At 45.0% G+C, this 15,005-nt stretch overlaps 1 protein-coding gene across 1 annotated transcript in view; it reads right to left on the bottom strand.

Annotated features, from left to right (window-relative positions):
* The window catches only part of TOP1 (DNA topoisomerase I), a 67,090-nt gene that overhangs the window by 25,258 nt on the left and 26,827 nt on the right, over window positions 1–15,005 (bottom strand). Inside the window, exons 3-5 of the mRNA XM_066978074.1 lie at window positions 10,989–11,091; window positions 727–853; window positions 65–120 (exon numbers count right to left, since the gene is read on the bottom strand). Of these exons, the coding sequence (XP_066834175.1) occupies window positions 65–120; window positions 727–853; window positions 10,989–11,091 (286 nt within the window). The remainder of the gene's footprint in view (window positions 1–64; window positions 121–726; window positions 854–10,988; window positions 11,092–15,005) is intronic.

Genomic DNA, 15,005 nt, shown 5'->3' with positions numbered 1-15,005 from the left:
CAAAACCGAGCAACTAAAAAGCCAAAAATGCTACTTTTTTCAGATCACAGAGCTTGTTTCTTACCTGGAGAAACCATTTTCCTTTTCCTTCTTTATCTTTATATCGCCAGAAGATTTCATCTGAAAAACAAGAGAAACAGGAGCTGATTAGCGCTGCCCAGAGCACCTTGTTTTTCCAACATATACCACAGGCAGGATACCTAATTTGCTGAAGGAACCAAAGGGTACCTTTATCCCCTGCAGTCCTGAGAACAACATGACGCACCAAAGAGCCAACATTTTCTGTAAGTACTAGTTGATTCAGTATTTTCTGGCCCTTGACTCCCAGCTATGGAAGGAACTGAAGTGTATAATCAGTCCAACATTCAGTGCTTGTCTGTTTGTCCTCATACAGAAGGAATGAGATTAACAAGATTTTTTTTTCCTTTCTTGTCTCTGAATTTAAGCTCGGCAAAGTGAAAAATACTAACATGGAAAAATGTAAAGCAAGCAGACGCAGCTCCACTGAGGAACTGTTTCCATTCCCAATACCCGCAGATAAAGCCCTTGTATCTTCTCATCTAGCACTCCACAAAACACATCTCTCTCTAGTCATTAGCGTCGGGATACCTCTCTCCAGGTTAATAAAAACTCTGAGGCGTAAGCCACACGCACCCCACTGACTTTTCACCATTCAGCAGTATAAACCAGAACCATTCTCTCATCTGTCCCACAGGAGACACCTACCTTCTCTTCCTTTCTCTTCTCCTTGTCTTTATCTTTGTGTTTGTCTTTGTGTTTCTCTGAGCTGCCATCTTTGTGTTTGGTTTTCTCCTTGTCTTTGTGTTTCTTTTCCGAGGAATCTTTGTGCTCACTGCAAGACAAGAGTGTATGTCTGGGGACACCCGAAGCAATGTAACCAACACACTGAACCCCCAATGGTAAAAAGAGAGCCCACATCATTACCAACCCCAAAACGTCAGTGATAGCCTGAACAGGAAGATCCAACCCAGCCTCCTGCTACATGTCTTCCATTTTCCTCAGGAGGAAGAGGAACGCGCCACAAAACCGCAGCCACCACTTCCCATCAGGAAAACCCCGTCAGCCCGGACTGCCAATGAAATCCACAACTGCTACGCTTAAAGTAGTACAATGCTTCAGCTTGAATTCCCACCGTCTCTGCTTTTCTTCTTTACGTCCACATAAAAGGTCACTGCAATAGAGCTGTCCATCCTGTCAATGCCCATGTGAGCTTTTGTTCCGACAACAAGTTTAACAGCCCTCCTCTGGAACCAAGAGAAAATCGCTGATCTCTACTGTTCTCAAACAGATGGGAAAACCAGAGCGAACAGGATATGCGGTGTCCTTGTGTTTATGCAAAGTCAAACAGAAAAGGCAGGAATAACGCCGCAGTCCTCACTCGGAGCTGTTTCAGCAGCTGGGCCCCAGAAGCACCGCGGCAGTGCCCTGGCTCCGCAGGCCAGGGGATGGGCACCCACCAGAGGAGCCTCCAAGGCCGTCTGCTCTGCCAGAGCTCAGCCTGACGTTACAGCACTGCATGCCTAATGCCCCAAGTCGCAACGGAGGAAAAAGATACCCCCAAGGAAAATAAAATTGAGGTACTTTTTAAATTCAGTTTCACCCCCTTTCTGATTTCTGAGACGTTTGGGTAAATTTAGATCGCGTTTTCCAACGTTTCCCATCAACCAGAGAGCAAGCTAGGAAACATCCCTGCTTACAAATGAAAACGAGTTTCTTGTGGAATGACTGGTTGGAGCCAGAAAACGAGGAAATGCTCTCACCATACTCACGGTACAAATTGTAAGGACCGAGCACGCGGCTTAGTCGCGCTGCTGCAGAAGCCAAACAACAAGCCTGTCAATTCAATGTGCCTCCAATACACACCCATATGTATGGCTGGGGGCACTCCGGCATCACAGCGGGCTCAAGCAAGCCACAGGCACAGTGGAAATTGGGCTCTCTTCTGCTGGGCATGGTTAGGCACCAAGCCCGCTGCCTTCCTCACGCTGGCAGTTCACACTCCTCCTCACGCTTGCATCTGACAGCACGCTCCATCCCTGCTGCTCTCTGGGACGCTCTGCTTCTCCTTCAGAAGACGCAATTTAACGCAAAGCTGTACCAGAAGCAGGCAGCTTCCTTATTTTGGTTATTTCAACACTGAAGTGAAGCCCAAACCAACCTGGGAGAATACAGCCCTGGAAAACAGCAAGCCTGGAATGCCAGGGGGAGGTTTAAAGAAGACATAGGCTTCAAGTCTTGTTTCTATTAAAAAAAAAAAGACTGCAGGAGGCTTGGATGTTTGATGCCTACAGAAAGCAAGCAGCATGTTAACCAGCTCCCGTAACGTTTGCGTGTGACTAAGAGGAAGGCAACCAGTCACAAACACGTCACCCCACACCCAGCCGCAGTGTAAAGTCCAGCGAGGTTCAGAACCTCACGTAACACCAGCACAAATGGCCCTGAACCTACGAAAGGTTTCAATTATTCAAGCTTAGGGTGGCGCATACTCCAATCAATACACGCTGGCCTTCCAAACCCAAGTGGATAAAGTAAGAAAACTAATCTCTAGAGGAAATCAGTACATTCATATACTGTGTTGCATCAAAAGAGACCAGTAGGAAGAGAAACCAGTTTCATTTTTAACTCTCTAGCAACTTCTCTTTATACTACATATAAAACCAAAGTGAAATGCCTAAACATTAGAAGGCCACTGGCACTCTAGAAATTCTTGCAGGCAGACGCACAGCACCACATGTTGGCTGTGAGTGAAGGTTCAACAACTGCAGACTATTCTTACCCAGCAGATCGTGTTGTGTACACGGTGTGATCAAGACATGCAAGTACATACAGAACATCCCGACACTGAACCTCAGAAATCCAGGAGATGCCTGCTACTCTCGCTCAGATTAGACGTTCCAGTTTCCTTATCCTGTTTATTCATCGGTATCTCAGACTCGAGATACCCGTTTCGTTCTTCCTTTGCTTCAACTAGATTCACTGAGCAACCGAAAGCACAAAACCCCATGGGTGTTAGCAATCTTTTTTAAACTCAAAAGTCTGGAAATTCTGACCTGACACCTTGTTCTGTTATCTGTATGCAAGACAGGCACCTCGTTCACCAAAGATTAAAGTATTTCAATTACAAACGTGTACCATCATACAGAGGAAAAACAAAAACAAAGAAACACAGGGCTTAGATCCATCTTGCTTTCTGTAAGCCTGCTTACATCTCCTTTTTGACACTTTATTGTTCTTATTTGGTATTTAAATTCTACTTGCAATAACATGTTCTACTCTGTCAACAGTTTGCATCTCCAAAGCACAGTATCCACTGCCATCAATGGGGTTAGCTCTCTAGGGTACAGTTCATGACTGTGCCTGTTGCTTGGGAATTTGAAATAGAAAGATTTTTATTTTTTTTTTTAAAAGGTAAGTTTTCAGAAGCACCATACTCATTCTCACTGGCAGCCAAAAGCACTAGCTTTCAGTGTGCTGAGTAGAGCCCAGGAAGTACACAAAATGTGACTAAAAGCAGATTAATAGATGGCAATCTACACCTGCAAAGCTAAAACTGAAAAAGGCAGAAAATCCCATTGGCCTAGAAAAGCAGTGACAGTCTTTACGTGTGCCGAATGCTTACACGCTACTGTGGGAAGAAAAAAGTGCTAAAAACTTTTGGTTGCTTCAGTAGAAACCTGAATGATGTCCCTGTTGAGAGGGCCACCATCACGGCCACCAGTGAAAAGCAGCATGCAGTCTAAAGCTAACATTTACCATCGCTGGAGTCAGAAGCAAGAAGCCTGGATTCCTGATTCAGTCTGTCCTCTTTTTTTTTTGTTTTTCTTAAATAAATCACGAGACCATCCTTCCTCTTTGCTTTGCAGCAAGCACCGAAGCAGATTTCTCACTGAAGCAACATGGGCTCAGATAACCCAAGATAAGCCGGTCTCTGGTTTCGCTCCGCAGCTTCGTTTTCAAAACAACAGTGTTGGTGGCCAGACCCGAGGCCCTGGTTGTTGGCCCTGGTATGCGGCTGGAAGAAATTCCCCAGGTGACACGAAGAGATGAAGGCATGTGCTACTCTTCCCTGGGAGAGGCTGAAATCTGTGTCTCTTGATAAAGTTCGTTTGGGAACACACTGACAACAAAGTCATCTACCAACAATCCTAAAAAAAATAAGTTATTTTTCTCCAAAAGCAAAGCAAGTTTGTCACATACCAACTTCAGCCAGCAAGCTGAGCAGCATTGGTCTTTCAGTTAGCTAAGACACTTATGCGAGCCTCCAGGGGAACACAATTTAACCACCACACTAATCTCGAAAGAAAAGAGAAGGCAACAGGATGCCATCCTTACCCTAAAGAAGAGGCTTCAGCCTTCCATCAGAAAGCTATTTCCAGACATCCTCAAAGCTATTATTAGGAGGGATTGGGAACAATTTAAAGATCCGAAGTCTGTCTTCCTTGCCAATTCAAAATTGGAGGAAAAAACTCACTTTTCTTTAAAAGCAAACAGACAGAACAACCGAACAAGAAGGGCTCGATACCACAGGCACCCAGATATTTTTTATCCTGGATCCCCGTCTCAGAGCACTGCGGATCCTTTGCTGCACATACCTTTCTGCCAACAAACCAGCTTCGAGTCACTGAGGTAGGATGGCAAAAGCCCCAGAAGACAGGCAATTTCACTGCAAGTGAGCCTGACGAGAGGACAATGGTGACAACACACTTGTTCACACGCTGGTTTAGAAATGCCCAGCCTCGCCAGCAGCACCAGACCTTCCTTTGCACCCCAGCCATTACAACTGGACCACCGCAACAGCACTCCAAGTTCTGCCCCTCTGGCAGTGCTTAATGCTGCCAACCTGCTCCACTCTTCATTTTTAACGTAAAGTACAAGCGAGTAGGATACCGTAACACCCCCACGGGGCAGGCAGAACCAGGGACTGCATCACCCAGGGACATCCCGTGGCACTGGCGTAGTTCAGACGAAGGGTGGACAAGTAGCAGTGCATCTCCTAGCGCACCGCAGCCTTTTTGCTAGCGTGCTGCCTCAGAGCTTTAGCGTGAGCAAGGGCACTGGAAGGCCTTGGAGCTTTCAGGATGGCGTGCCCAAGGCAAGAAACCTAACGGAAGCGACCCTCTCCCCTGCAAGTACAGCTGCGGTGCCCGGCGAGGATGCCCGCGGGAAGGCAGGAGAGGGAGGGAGAGCAGGCACCTGGCAGCAGCTGCTTCGGCTGCGACCACTTGGGAAAGCCGCGAGTGGGAAGTGCTTCCAAAGAGCGGCAGATGTGCCGCTCACAGCTTCCTTCTCCGAACTACAACAGCTTCGCCGTAATTCAACGCTGCATTCTTCAGGTGCCATTCATGTACGTTAATAATCCCTTCCCAGGCCCTCTTCCATTCCAGCTTCAGAATCACAAGCTGGGAAGGGTGCTTTATCTAAAGCGTCTCTTGTTTTTCCTCTCTCATTTTCTCAGCTGTAATTAGCTTGGGACTGAGAAGCTGCTACTAGCAAGCTGCAGAGCCTGCCGCGAGCAGAGCTCCGCTTGCCTCCTCGCTAACTGCTGCAGCACAACTGAAGCGTAAAATAAAAGGAAGCTGTGACTTTAGCTAAATCTAAAAACACAAAGGGACAGAGCCTACGTCACGCGGCCCGTGTCTCCTTTGACGTAGCACGGTACTAATGGAAAAATGGGCTCACGTGCAGACTAACGCATACCAAGGACCGGCTGGCTGTGCGGGGAGTTTCAGGAACAGGAGGCACCCCGGCAAAGGCCAAGTTTTCAGCTGCCTTGCAGTGTTCAGCGCTCGCTGCTAGAGAGCTGTCGTATGGTATTAAGGGGTATGAGCACGTGAGCCTCGACGGTTCTGCTGGGATTTCAGCAACATGGTAAAAATCTGAAGCCATTTTTTCCCAGAGCTGGAGTCTTTCCTTCGGTGCTCACAGATAAGAGATCAAGCTTTCAGCAAGGGGAACGAGATAAAAAGCTGCATTAATCAATAGGTGATAAAAATACTCGGAAGTCAAACACTCCTCGCACACTGAGATGAGGATCAGGCAGAGCAAGTACTTTCTACGCCTGTGCTAGAAAATCAGGTACACCGTTAAATGAAAAAGCAGAAATTTTTGCTACTAGAAGGGATCACGTTAGAAAGCTAATGGAGGTCAACTGTGCGCTCAAGAGGGGGAGAAAAACCGAAGCACCCACACTAGGGGAACAGGGGCGCTGAAACCCTAAGGGAGATCTCTCTGCCTCTTCGTGCCCCAGATGCACACAGTTCCTCGCAGTTCGGGATTACTTAATAAATCCGTCAGGAGGTGTGAGAGATGCCAGAACTGAAATTTATTTTCATTCACCACAAGCAAATGCCTTGGATCTGTTTTTCCTAGCAAAACCACAAAACTCAGAAGATGCCAGTGAAGATCAGGTCTATAAATCCCGTATGTTCCCTGCTTCTGTTCATCTCAAGCTGTGATCACAGGAGATTTTGTAAACGAAGGGAATATGCAATCTGACAGAGGATTTTTTCCTGCAGCTCAGATGCCTGTCACACTGACAGCAGGGATCGGCACTGCGAGAGGAGCCCCTTTACTCCCGTTCACTGTCACAGCCATTTCTGCACGGCGCAGGCCACGCTCCACGCAAAGCCCAAGACACCCAGCAGAAAGACACTCATTATTGTGAACACTTCGAAACCAATCTCTTACACGCCTTGGCTTCAAAGGGACCATTATTTCATTATTTTACATGGTCTCCTTGTTTGAGATGCTCGTCTCCCAGAGATCAGAAACCTATTGCCACATCAGATTTGTTTCATTTTATTTTTTTTAACTACCGACATTTATATTTAATGAGTGTGTGTAAGATTTTCTTTGGGGAACCAGGAAATAAAGGGTTGAGAAAAGGAACAAAAGAAAACACTTCGCTTGATAGCGATTGCTTGATAATGATGTGGATTTATTCTCTAAGTTTTGTTTTATGGGCTTTACACTTTCTTGGAGGGTGAAAGATCTTTGAGAAGACCCTCATGAGGCACAGGAAGGCTCTCCCAGTTCACTACAGCTACAAGGAAGTGATTAAGGTACAGGAGTGTCATCTTCTGAGTGGGAATGGAAGAAAGCAAGAAGCAAAATTAGGAAGTTCCACATCCCAGTCCACACACTTCTGCCATATTAAATTAAGATAATCTATTTTAGGTATTTCTGGGATTTATCTTGACAGTGTAGATCCTTCCTTCAAAGTCTGGATACAGGAAACATTTATTCGGGAGCTTTTCTGCCTTCTTGACGTAGGTTTTATTTTAAAAACCTTGTTTTAGTACCAGGCAGGAGATGAAATGGTGACACTACCGCAGACAGACATTAAAAATGATCTGCTTTGGATGCAACCAGACAATGCTCTAAAACTGCATGCGATGCGTGACGCAATACCAAACTTCTCAGGAAGCAGTCAGGGGATGCTTCAGACGCCACACAACACATCACACAGGTACAAGCCCAAGTTTCTCCAGCAACAACGGCTTGGATTTCTGCTAACACACAGCTCAACCTCTTTAAGAGCTAAAAAAGATACAGAACATCTCCTGCAATATAAAAGCTGATGACTTGAAGTCCAGAATGGAACTTCTCAAGATTTAAGTGCAATTCGATTAATCTAAGAAAATTTTCTAAAAGATTCCTTTTCAGTTTTAGCAAGAGGTTTGTATCAAATGCTGTAAGAACTCCCCGTACAGGTAGAAACCACTGGAAAATCCCACATTCTTGGTACCTTGTAAGTTTTGTCTAATTTCTAGTGGAGTAACAGCTATTTTCACTCACATTTCATTGCCAAATGCAAAACGTATGGCTATTGGGATTCTCATTAGCAGGGCAGAGCCACCCAGAGCCTACCAGCCACTGCCTCTGCTCACCTGCTGTGCTTTACATCTTCCTCCAAGAACAACTCTGTCTTGTTACATCACAGCAAAGACAACCCTTTAGACAGGGGACAATTCTCCAGTATTTCCCTGCAAAGCAGCTTCCTCCCCTCCAACTGCTGGTAAAAATCAAAAGCTATTAAAAATGGCAAAGTGATCAATAGTCCCCTTAACCTGTTCATTGCAAGCTGTCTGCTTAGCAGTAAGATAGCGAGAGGCGCTTGACAGTCACTGGAATGATTCCCAACTATTGCACACCAGTCTCACAGTCACAGAGGCCATCCTAAAACCCAGACTTCTCATTTACTCTCGGTTCTGTCCAAGGAAGTAGTTTGGTACAGCAACCGTATTAACAGAGCCATAACTGAAGTTCATCGAGGAGTATGTGCAGGGCCAGCAGGAGTTTCACAATGGATGCTGTTGGTTTTTGCCCCCTCCCAGGTTCACGTTCTGTTTAACCACCCCAGGTTTTGTATTAGGATGAAACTCCACATTTTCAAAGACAGGACTTCTAACTGTACACTTCTGCAGCTTGCTCCGGTCCTTCCCCATCCTGTCCAGTAACTCACTAGTCTGCTCTCTGCCATCCTTGGAGTCTCACCTTCCACATCAACACTTGGCAGCCACCGGGCCACAAGAACACGCTCCATTCAGGTCCTTCCAGAAACTCCCCTCTAAGTAATTCCATGCTCATCACAGATCTTCCTCCACCCCCATGCTGTGAGCTGTTGGGCTATCTCCTCCATAAGACAATTGTTACCTAACTCTAACCCTTACAGGCACAGCTTAATATTCATGGAATTACATGCATGACAGCTGAATCGAAAGACTCGGAGAGGAAGTGCTTAAATTTCAATTATGGGGTCAGTTATTTCTAAAAGGTTTGTTAGAAGACAGCTGGGCTTGCACCGCCAGTGGCCACATGCCTCGTGCACGACTGAGCACGAATGGGGCAGTGCAGATCTTAGAAGACTCCTGAAGGATGGATCCAACCAGAGCACTGCACATGTTTCTGCGTACGTTATCTTCCCTGAATGACACCTCCATGATTCAGCAGTCCAATACATTAATTTTTAAGGTGTCAGTTTTAAAATGCAGGAAACACTATGGAAAAATGTTGCAAGCTGTGCACTCAGCCTGGGGAACTGTCCCACCCTGTGCAGCCTAAGGGGCAAGGCAATATCATGTAATCTCTTCCCAAAATACGCCTCAAAGAACAACCCTGCAAAACATGCATTCAGTCACGTTATCCACACAGGTGCGTCCTTTTGTGAAAGGAAAAATGCAGTATATTGTGCTCAAAGAACAAACGAATATTTAAATGAAAATAACTGGAAGCTTTAAGCGCAGTGTCTAGAAAAAGTGCTACCTTTCTTACAGGGACTTCAAGGCAATGCTGAAGGGAGGGAGGAATTACTTCAAGATAAAGAATGTTTACATATCAGCTCATGACAAAGCAACAACTCACACAACACATTAGCCATTCTTATCTCCTTTTTAATGTTTTGTTATTTATTATTTACACAATTAGCACTGGGCAGCTTCAACTTACAAGCCATAATTAGTTGGTGAAAAATATTTCTTCCAGTTAAAAATATCCTTCCACCTCCCACACAGAGAAAGCCAAATCATTAATGAATTCTGGAAGTTTGAAAAGATCGTGCTTACATTACTCCTTACAAAAGAATGTACTTTGCTAAGATTGCAGGAGAATGGTTTCCAAGTGAAGCAATAAACACTTGGAAATGTGAGGTAAAATCAGTTTTGGGGCACATGCTTGAATATAAGAAAAATCAGAAAACACAGCAATAGAGATACACGAGAAAAAAAGAAAAGTGCAAACAATGTGTCCAAAGCTTTTAGTCTTTGCCATGGAAGCCAGTAAATGCTGCAACTTAATTTGCCTAGATTTTTTTTTCCTGTCATCCATTTGTGAAGAAGAAACTAAAAGAAAGCTATACAACTTCTTAAAAGGTCACAGGAAAAGTGTGACCCCAATAAAACAAACCCATTGCTCAGCACACACTCATTTTTTTCTTTGCTTCTTAATAGAAATTGTTAATACAGACTACCCATTTGTTTTTAGTTTGGGTTGTCACATTTGCACAGCCATTACATTTGCTTGGCCATAACAAACACTCCCTGCCGGTCACCAAGTGCTGGGACAGAAACTTACCCTCCAGTGCCTGATTTGCAAATACTCAACGTAGACTCCATGGCGCTTGCATGTCAGGAGTTACAGCTAGGAAAGCTTCTCTGTGTAATGCCCTGTGTGTGACACAGCTGCCCCACTGTGTTATACCAAGTCACCAAGGACAGACCTGCATATTCCGGTTCTTATAATCCACAGCTTACGTTAGGAGAAAGACTGGCCTGTGGAACCCACCACCACTGCAAGTGCCCCCCATCATCGCAGAGTAAACAAATGCTTATCTTATGTTCAGTGTGGGTGATATTGCAGGTGAGTCCCATGACACACGTTCCCCAGACAGCGGCAGTGCAGTTGTCATGCGGACCAGACAAACCAGCAGGCAATCCTTTCAGATTTATCATCTAACCCAGCAGCTGAGACGTGCTCATAATGCCTGGCGAATGTAAAAAGGATTGCCCCACAAGCTGCCTGACAGCGCTGAGATATTCAGTCGTTATAGGAAAAGGCCAAGGACATTGCCATCACTCCAGGGGACCATTTTTCCAGATGCTACTAATTATTAGGAGGCTGAGTAGTCACATCAGGTTCATCTATGCTAAAACAGCAGGGTTTACAGCAACACTTATGAGTGCTCCACGTTTCTGACAAACAATTGCAAACACACAAAAGATTACGAGCAAAATTCATCAGTCTCCATGAAGATGAGGTTAAACTAGTTTTCACCTTCAGTCACACTATGCTACAATAATCTTATATACAAAAATATTGGATCCCATTTGCAAGATGCACAGCTTAAGCTACCCATATAGAAATGCATGCAATTACATAATTTAGACTTTAATCACCTACACTCGTAAATTCTAAGATTGCATGAGCAACAGAGGTTTAACCTACGAGGGTTTGGTCAATTTTTTCCTCACCTATTACTGTGCTTGGACTTTTCCCGGTCTTTTTCCTTGTCCTTCTTGTGCTCTTTGTGCCGGTGTTCTCGGTCTTTGTGTTTATCTTTGTGTTTGTGAGAATCTGCAAGCAGAGAGGCAAAAAAAATTAAGAAATGAAGTTGGGAGAAAACTCCATGCCTCCCTCATGAACCTCTGCATGTTTCCCCACCCCATTCAAGTATTTCGTGAGATGCAAAATTTGTAACAAAAATCTTAGTTTTCAGAGGTCCTAAATGGATTCATTGTTCCTGCAGGACAAGTTAATTTACCTTGGCAACAGCTGCATTTATACGGTCCTTAGTTCAATGATCTTTAAAACCTTTACAGATCCTGAAGAAACACGACCCATTTTGTTAACTAGTTAAGTATGGCTACAGCAAGTTGAATCTTTCTGCAGAGACGGGAAACCTAGCTTCCTATGCCTGTCAATATTTCATGTCAAATAGATTACAAGGATACAGAAACCGAGCATAAAGCTGAAACGTTAGGCTTGCTGGATCTAAAATGTAGTCACTATTTCCACAAGTATCTAGTCTAGACAAAGAGCACCAACGCTCCCCCCCCTTAAAATCATCTTAATTTTATGCCCACATGGCATGACAGGCACACGGCGAGGGAAAGATCAAATGATGAGGGAAGAGGAAAACAAAAGATGAAGGAAGAAAAACAGACAGGGAACTCTCTCCTCATGCCGTCTCCTGCAGGGGACACTAGGAGACACTTACCTCCCTTCCATAACAGGGCCCAGACAGTGCAACGGGAGAGCTGCAATGAGCACGTGCTGGTGGAAACCCACCTACACAGGTCAGGACCGGTCCAATTTAAGTGACGAGTCAGAAATAGGAGATGGCACACACAGTGAGTGTACACAAACACTGTAATTTTAGTGGTATCAATTTCTACTTCCAGTAACATTTTCCATCCTCGGTGACAACTGCACCGTGCAATAAACAATGAGGTCCTTCCAAAGCACCAAAGAAAACAAGATCCGCCAAAGTGAAAGAGCAACAGAGTTGGAATTTTAACTAAGCACTGAGGAGCATTTTTAGGCCCATAAATGTTCTTTATAAGTAGATCAGGAAGGAGCTGAGGCTGAATTAGCACCTCAAGCTCAGGACAAAAGGCACAACCACCTGCAGGCAAGGTCACTCCTGTAACCCATGCCAAAACACTCCCCTCAACTTCTTTTTTTTTTTATACACATTTCTCAAGCAACTAAAATTAAATAGCTCTTCAGGATACCTGAAAGGCTGTGATGACTTTGGCAACTGCTTTCGGATAATAGTGCCAGCACTTCCACCACAGATCTTGGATGTAAGGCAGTAATGATTAATCGATTGTAAAGATGTTAACATGCCTCTAAAAAGGCGACTGCCCCCGTATGACAATAGGAAACTGCAACAGAAGGAGTTTGAGATTTCCACAGTCACAAGGGAAATGCATTGCACAGCCAGGAACCGCCTCATCCTCCACGTCTTTTGCCACAAGTTCATTTTTCTCCTTACCTGACACCAGTGCTTCCAAACTCACAATATTCAACCGGTTTTTGTGGGGAGCCCCCCAGTCACACATTTCCACAGATCGCAACCTGCTGCTGCCCTAACTTCAGGTGCTGCTGTCAGACACCTGCAGGAAAACAGCACAAACCAACACACGAACGTTGACGTTGAAGCCTCCAGCCTGCCTTCTGCCTCGATCCTCCCAAACTTGGCAACACTTCCCGGTGCTGCCCTCCACACCACATACACATTTGAAGAGCAAGATCGAATTTTCTGCCCTTTGATACCCAGGTATGTGGCAGGATTTGTGCAACATTTGGCGTTAGAGCATAACCACCTCAGAGTTTGCAAGTACCCAAACAACAAAACCTATTTGCCAGCAACCTCTAACATACCGTGCAGGGACCGGACACCTACGCTCTCTGAAGTGCCAAGAAGCAATTTCTTGGTACCCTTCTCCTTCCCACCAGGACAGCACACATTTCACTGGCAAAAGCGTTTTCGCAGCACATTTCACACTTCAGATTCTTCAATTTAGCCAGGAGCTGGAAGTTCAGGCTGTTTGCAAACTGCCTGCATTTTATTCCACAGAGTTCACTCCCCAATTCCTAAAGCACCGGCTGAAGCGAACAGCCATCTATTGACACTTGATGAGTAGGTAAATCACTAGAAAAAACATCACGATGCTATACACAGAAATACGCACACTCATTTTACAACATACTCATTTTTAAGGGAGCAGAAACCAACACGCAATTTTTTTATAACAACAAACTGATGGAAAATGTGTGCAACTATTCAATGCTATTCTCTTTAGAGTCTAGGGCCACGTGATCATTTTTTGCAAAACCCCACAAAATGGAACAGCCTTTTCCTTTCATCTCCAGATGCCCTTCCAACTGACTTGTGCTTTCCAGCTGAAATTAGTATTTGCTTTTGAGAAGTAGTTCTAGGGCCATACCCGTGGAGTCACTGGAGCCCAACAACGCAATCCTCTGCTCTGCTTCCAATAACTCATTGCTTTCAGGCAACGCAAGCCTGGTACAAGAGTGAAAAAAAATGATTAAACTAGCTCTGCTTGGTGGCATTTGTCTTCCCTAGCTTTCCATTGCTGAAAGACTTCTAGCAGAAAGGCCTTTTTATAGAGGTATTCTGCCTAAAAGGCAGGCCTTAGCGGCTGGGGAACAGGAGGTTGTGTGCGTGGTTTTGTAAGCAGAAGGGAAAAGCTGGCGGGAGAGCTTTAACCTGAGTGCAGTCAACCCTGGATACGTACTGGGCCTCTCAACACACCGGACAACACCTGAAATTCAGTACTTCCATGCAGGCAAGCATACTACCTCCCAGACACATCTCCTAAGAATTAAATTACTCTGGAATATTTGCCTAGCGCTCAGACTCCATGCTGTCGCTTTCTGACACCATGCCATAAGGTAGGTTAAGACTGAGAACTTCTAAAGCTTTTATTAAATAACCCTGAGCCGACACATGAACATCACCAGAAGGCATTGAAACTCTCAGATTTTTTTTATTTTTATTTTTTTGAGGGTGGAGCTGAATGCAGTTCAGGAGACTGGATTGCTAAAAAGGACACAATAGCACGTCATATATTTTTTTCCAGACTGGCTTTATCTAGCAGGCCAACTTGGTGGTTATTTGGTGGCTGACAAAACAAGTTCAGCTATTCCAGTTTGTGTCCCCACTTCACAGAAACCAGTATGACATCCTCTCCACCCCATTACACAGGCGGCAGAAAACTGAATTTAGAACGAAACTTTAGGACACAATGGAGCTCCTCACACCAAACCTCATTAATACAGAAGAGATCAATGGAAATGCTCATGACTACCGTCTATATCTTCTTTGATGTGCTTCGTGTATCAATTCCTAGAAGAATCCTTCAGCCTCCAGTAACTCTCCCCCAGCTTGCAGCCAACTAACAGTTGACCAGATCCAGCCTCACATGAGCTGCAGTGAGGTCAGACACTATCACACACATTTACATTTGTTTCCTGCCTTTTATGTCTTTCCTTATGTCTGCTCCCTCTCGTGCTAAACAAGGAGATATATATGACTAATTCTCCAGGAGCATTAGCAGACTCCACTATCTACTGTGAGCAAAGTTCAAATGCCCAAACACCCGTGTGACATTTAAAGGATTTCAGAAGTCAATGAGTCTCTCCAGCATCAAGGTTACAGTAGGGACAGGGGTTACGCTCACTGGGCAGGGATCCACCACCCCTAAGGCTCTCCCTTTGGTATCCACTAACCCAAACAGAGCGTTTGGCACCTCTTCTGTTCTAGAGAGCTTGATGTCTCTGGCACTGGATGCCTGTCTGTTAATGCTGAGCCTGGTATGTCTCCAAAAGATTACCGCAGTCCCCCTGCTATTCCTGCCTTTCCCTCTGTACCTCCAACAATCACGAGCAGCTCTGCATTTTTGTATGTTGATTCATCTTTGAACTCTGTTTAATTACAAGGACGCCTGATTTAGGGATGG

This window comes from Anser cygnoides, chromosome 16 (genome assembly GCF_040182565.1).
Source record: "Anser cygnoides isolate HZ-2024a breed goose chromosome 16, Taihu_goose_T2T_genome, whole genome shotgun sequence".
NCBI lineage: Eukaryota > Metazoa > Chordata > Aves > Anseriformes > Anatidae > Anser > Anser cygnoides.
The sequence above is the reverse complement of the archived record's forward strand: the minus strand, read 5'-3'. Positions and strand labels throughout refer to the sequence as shown.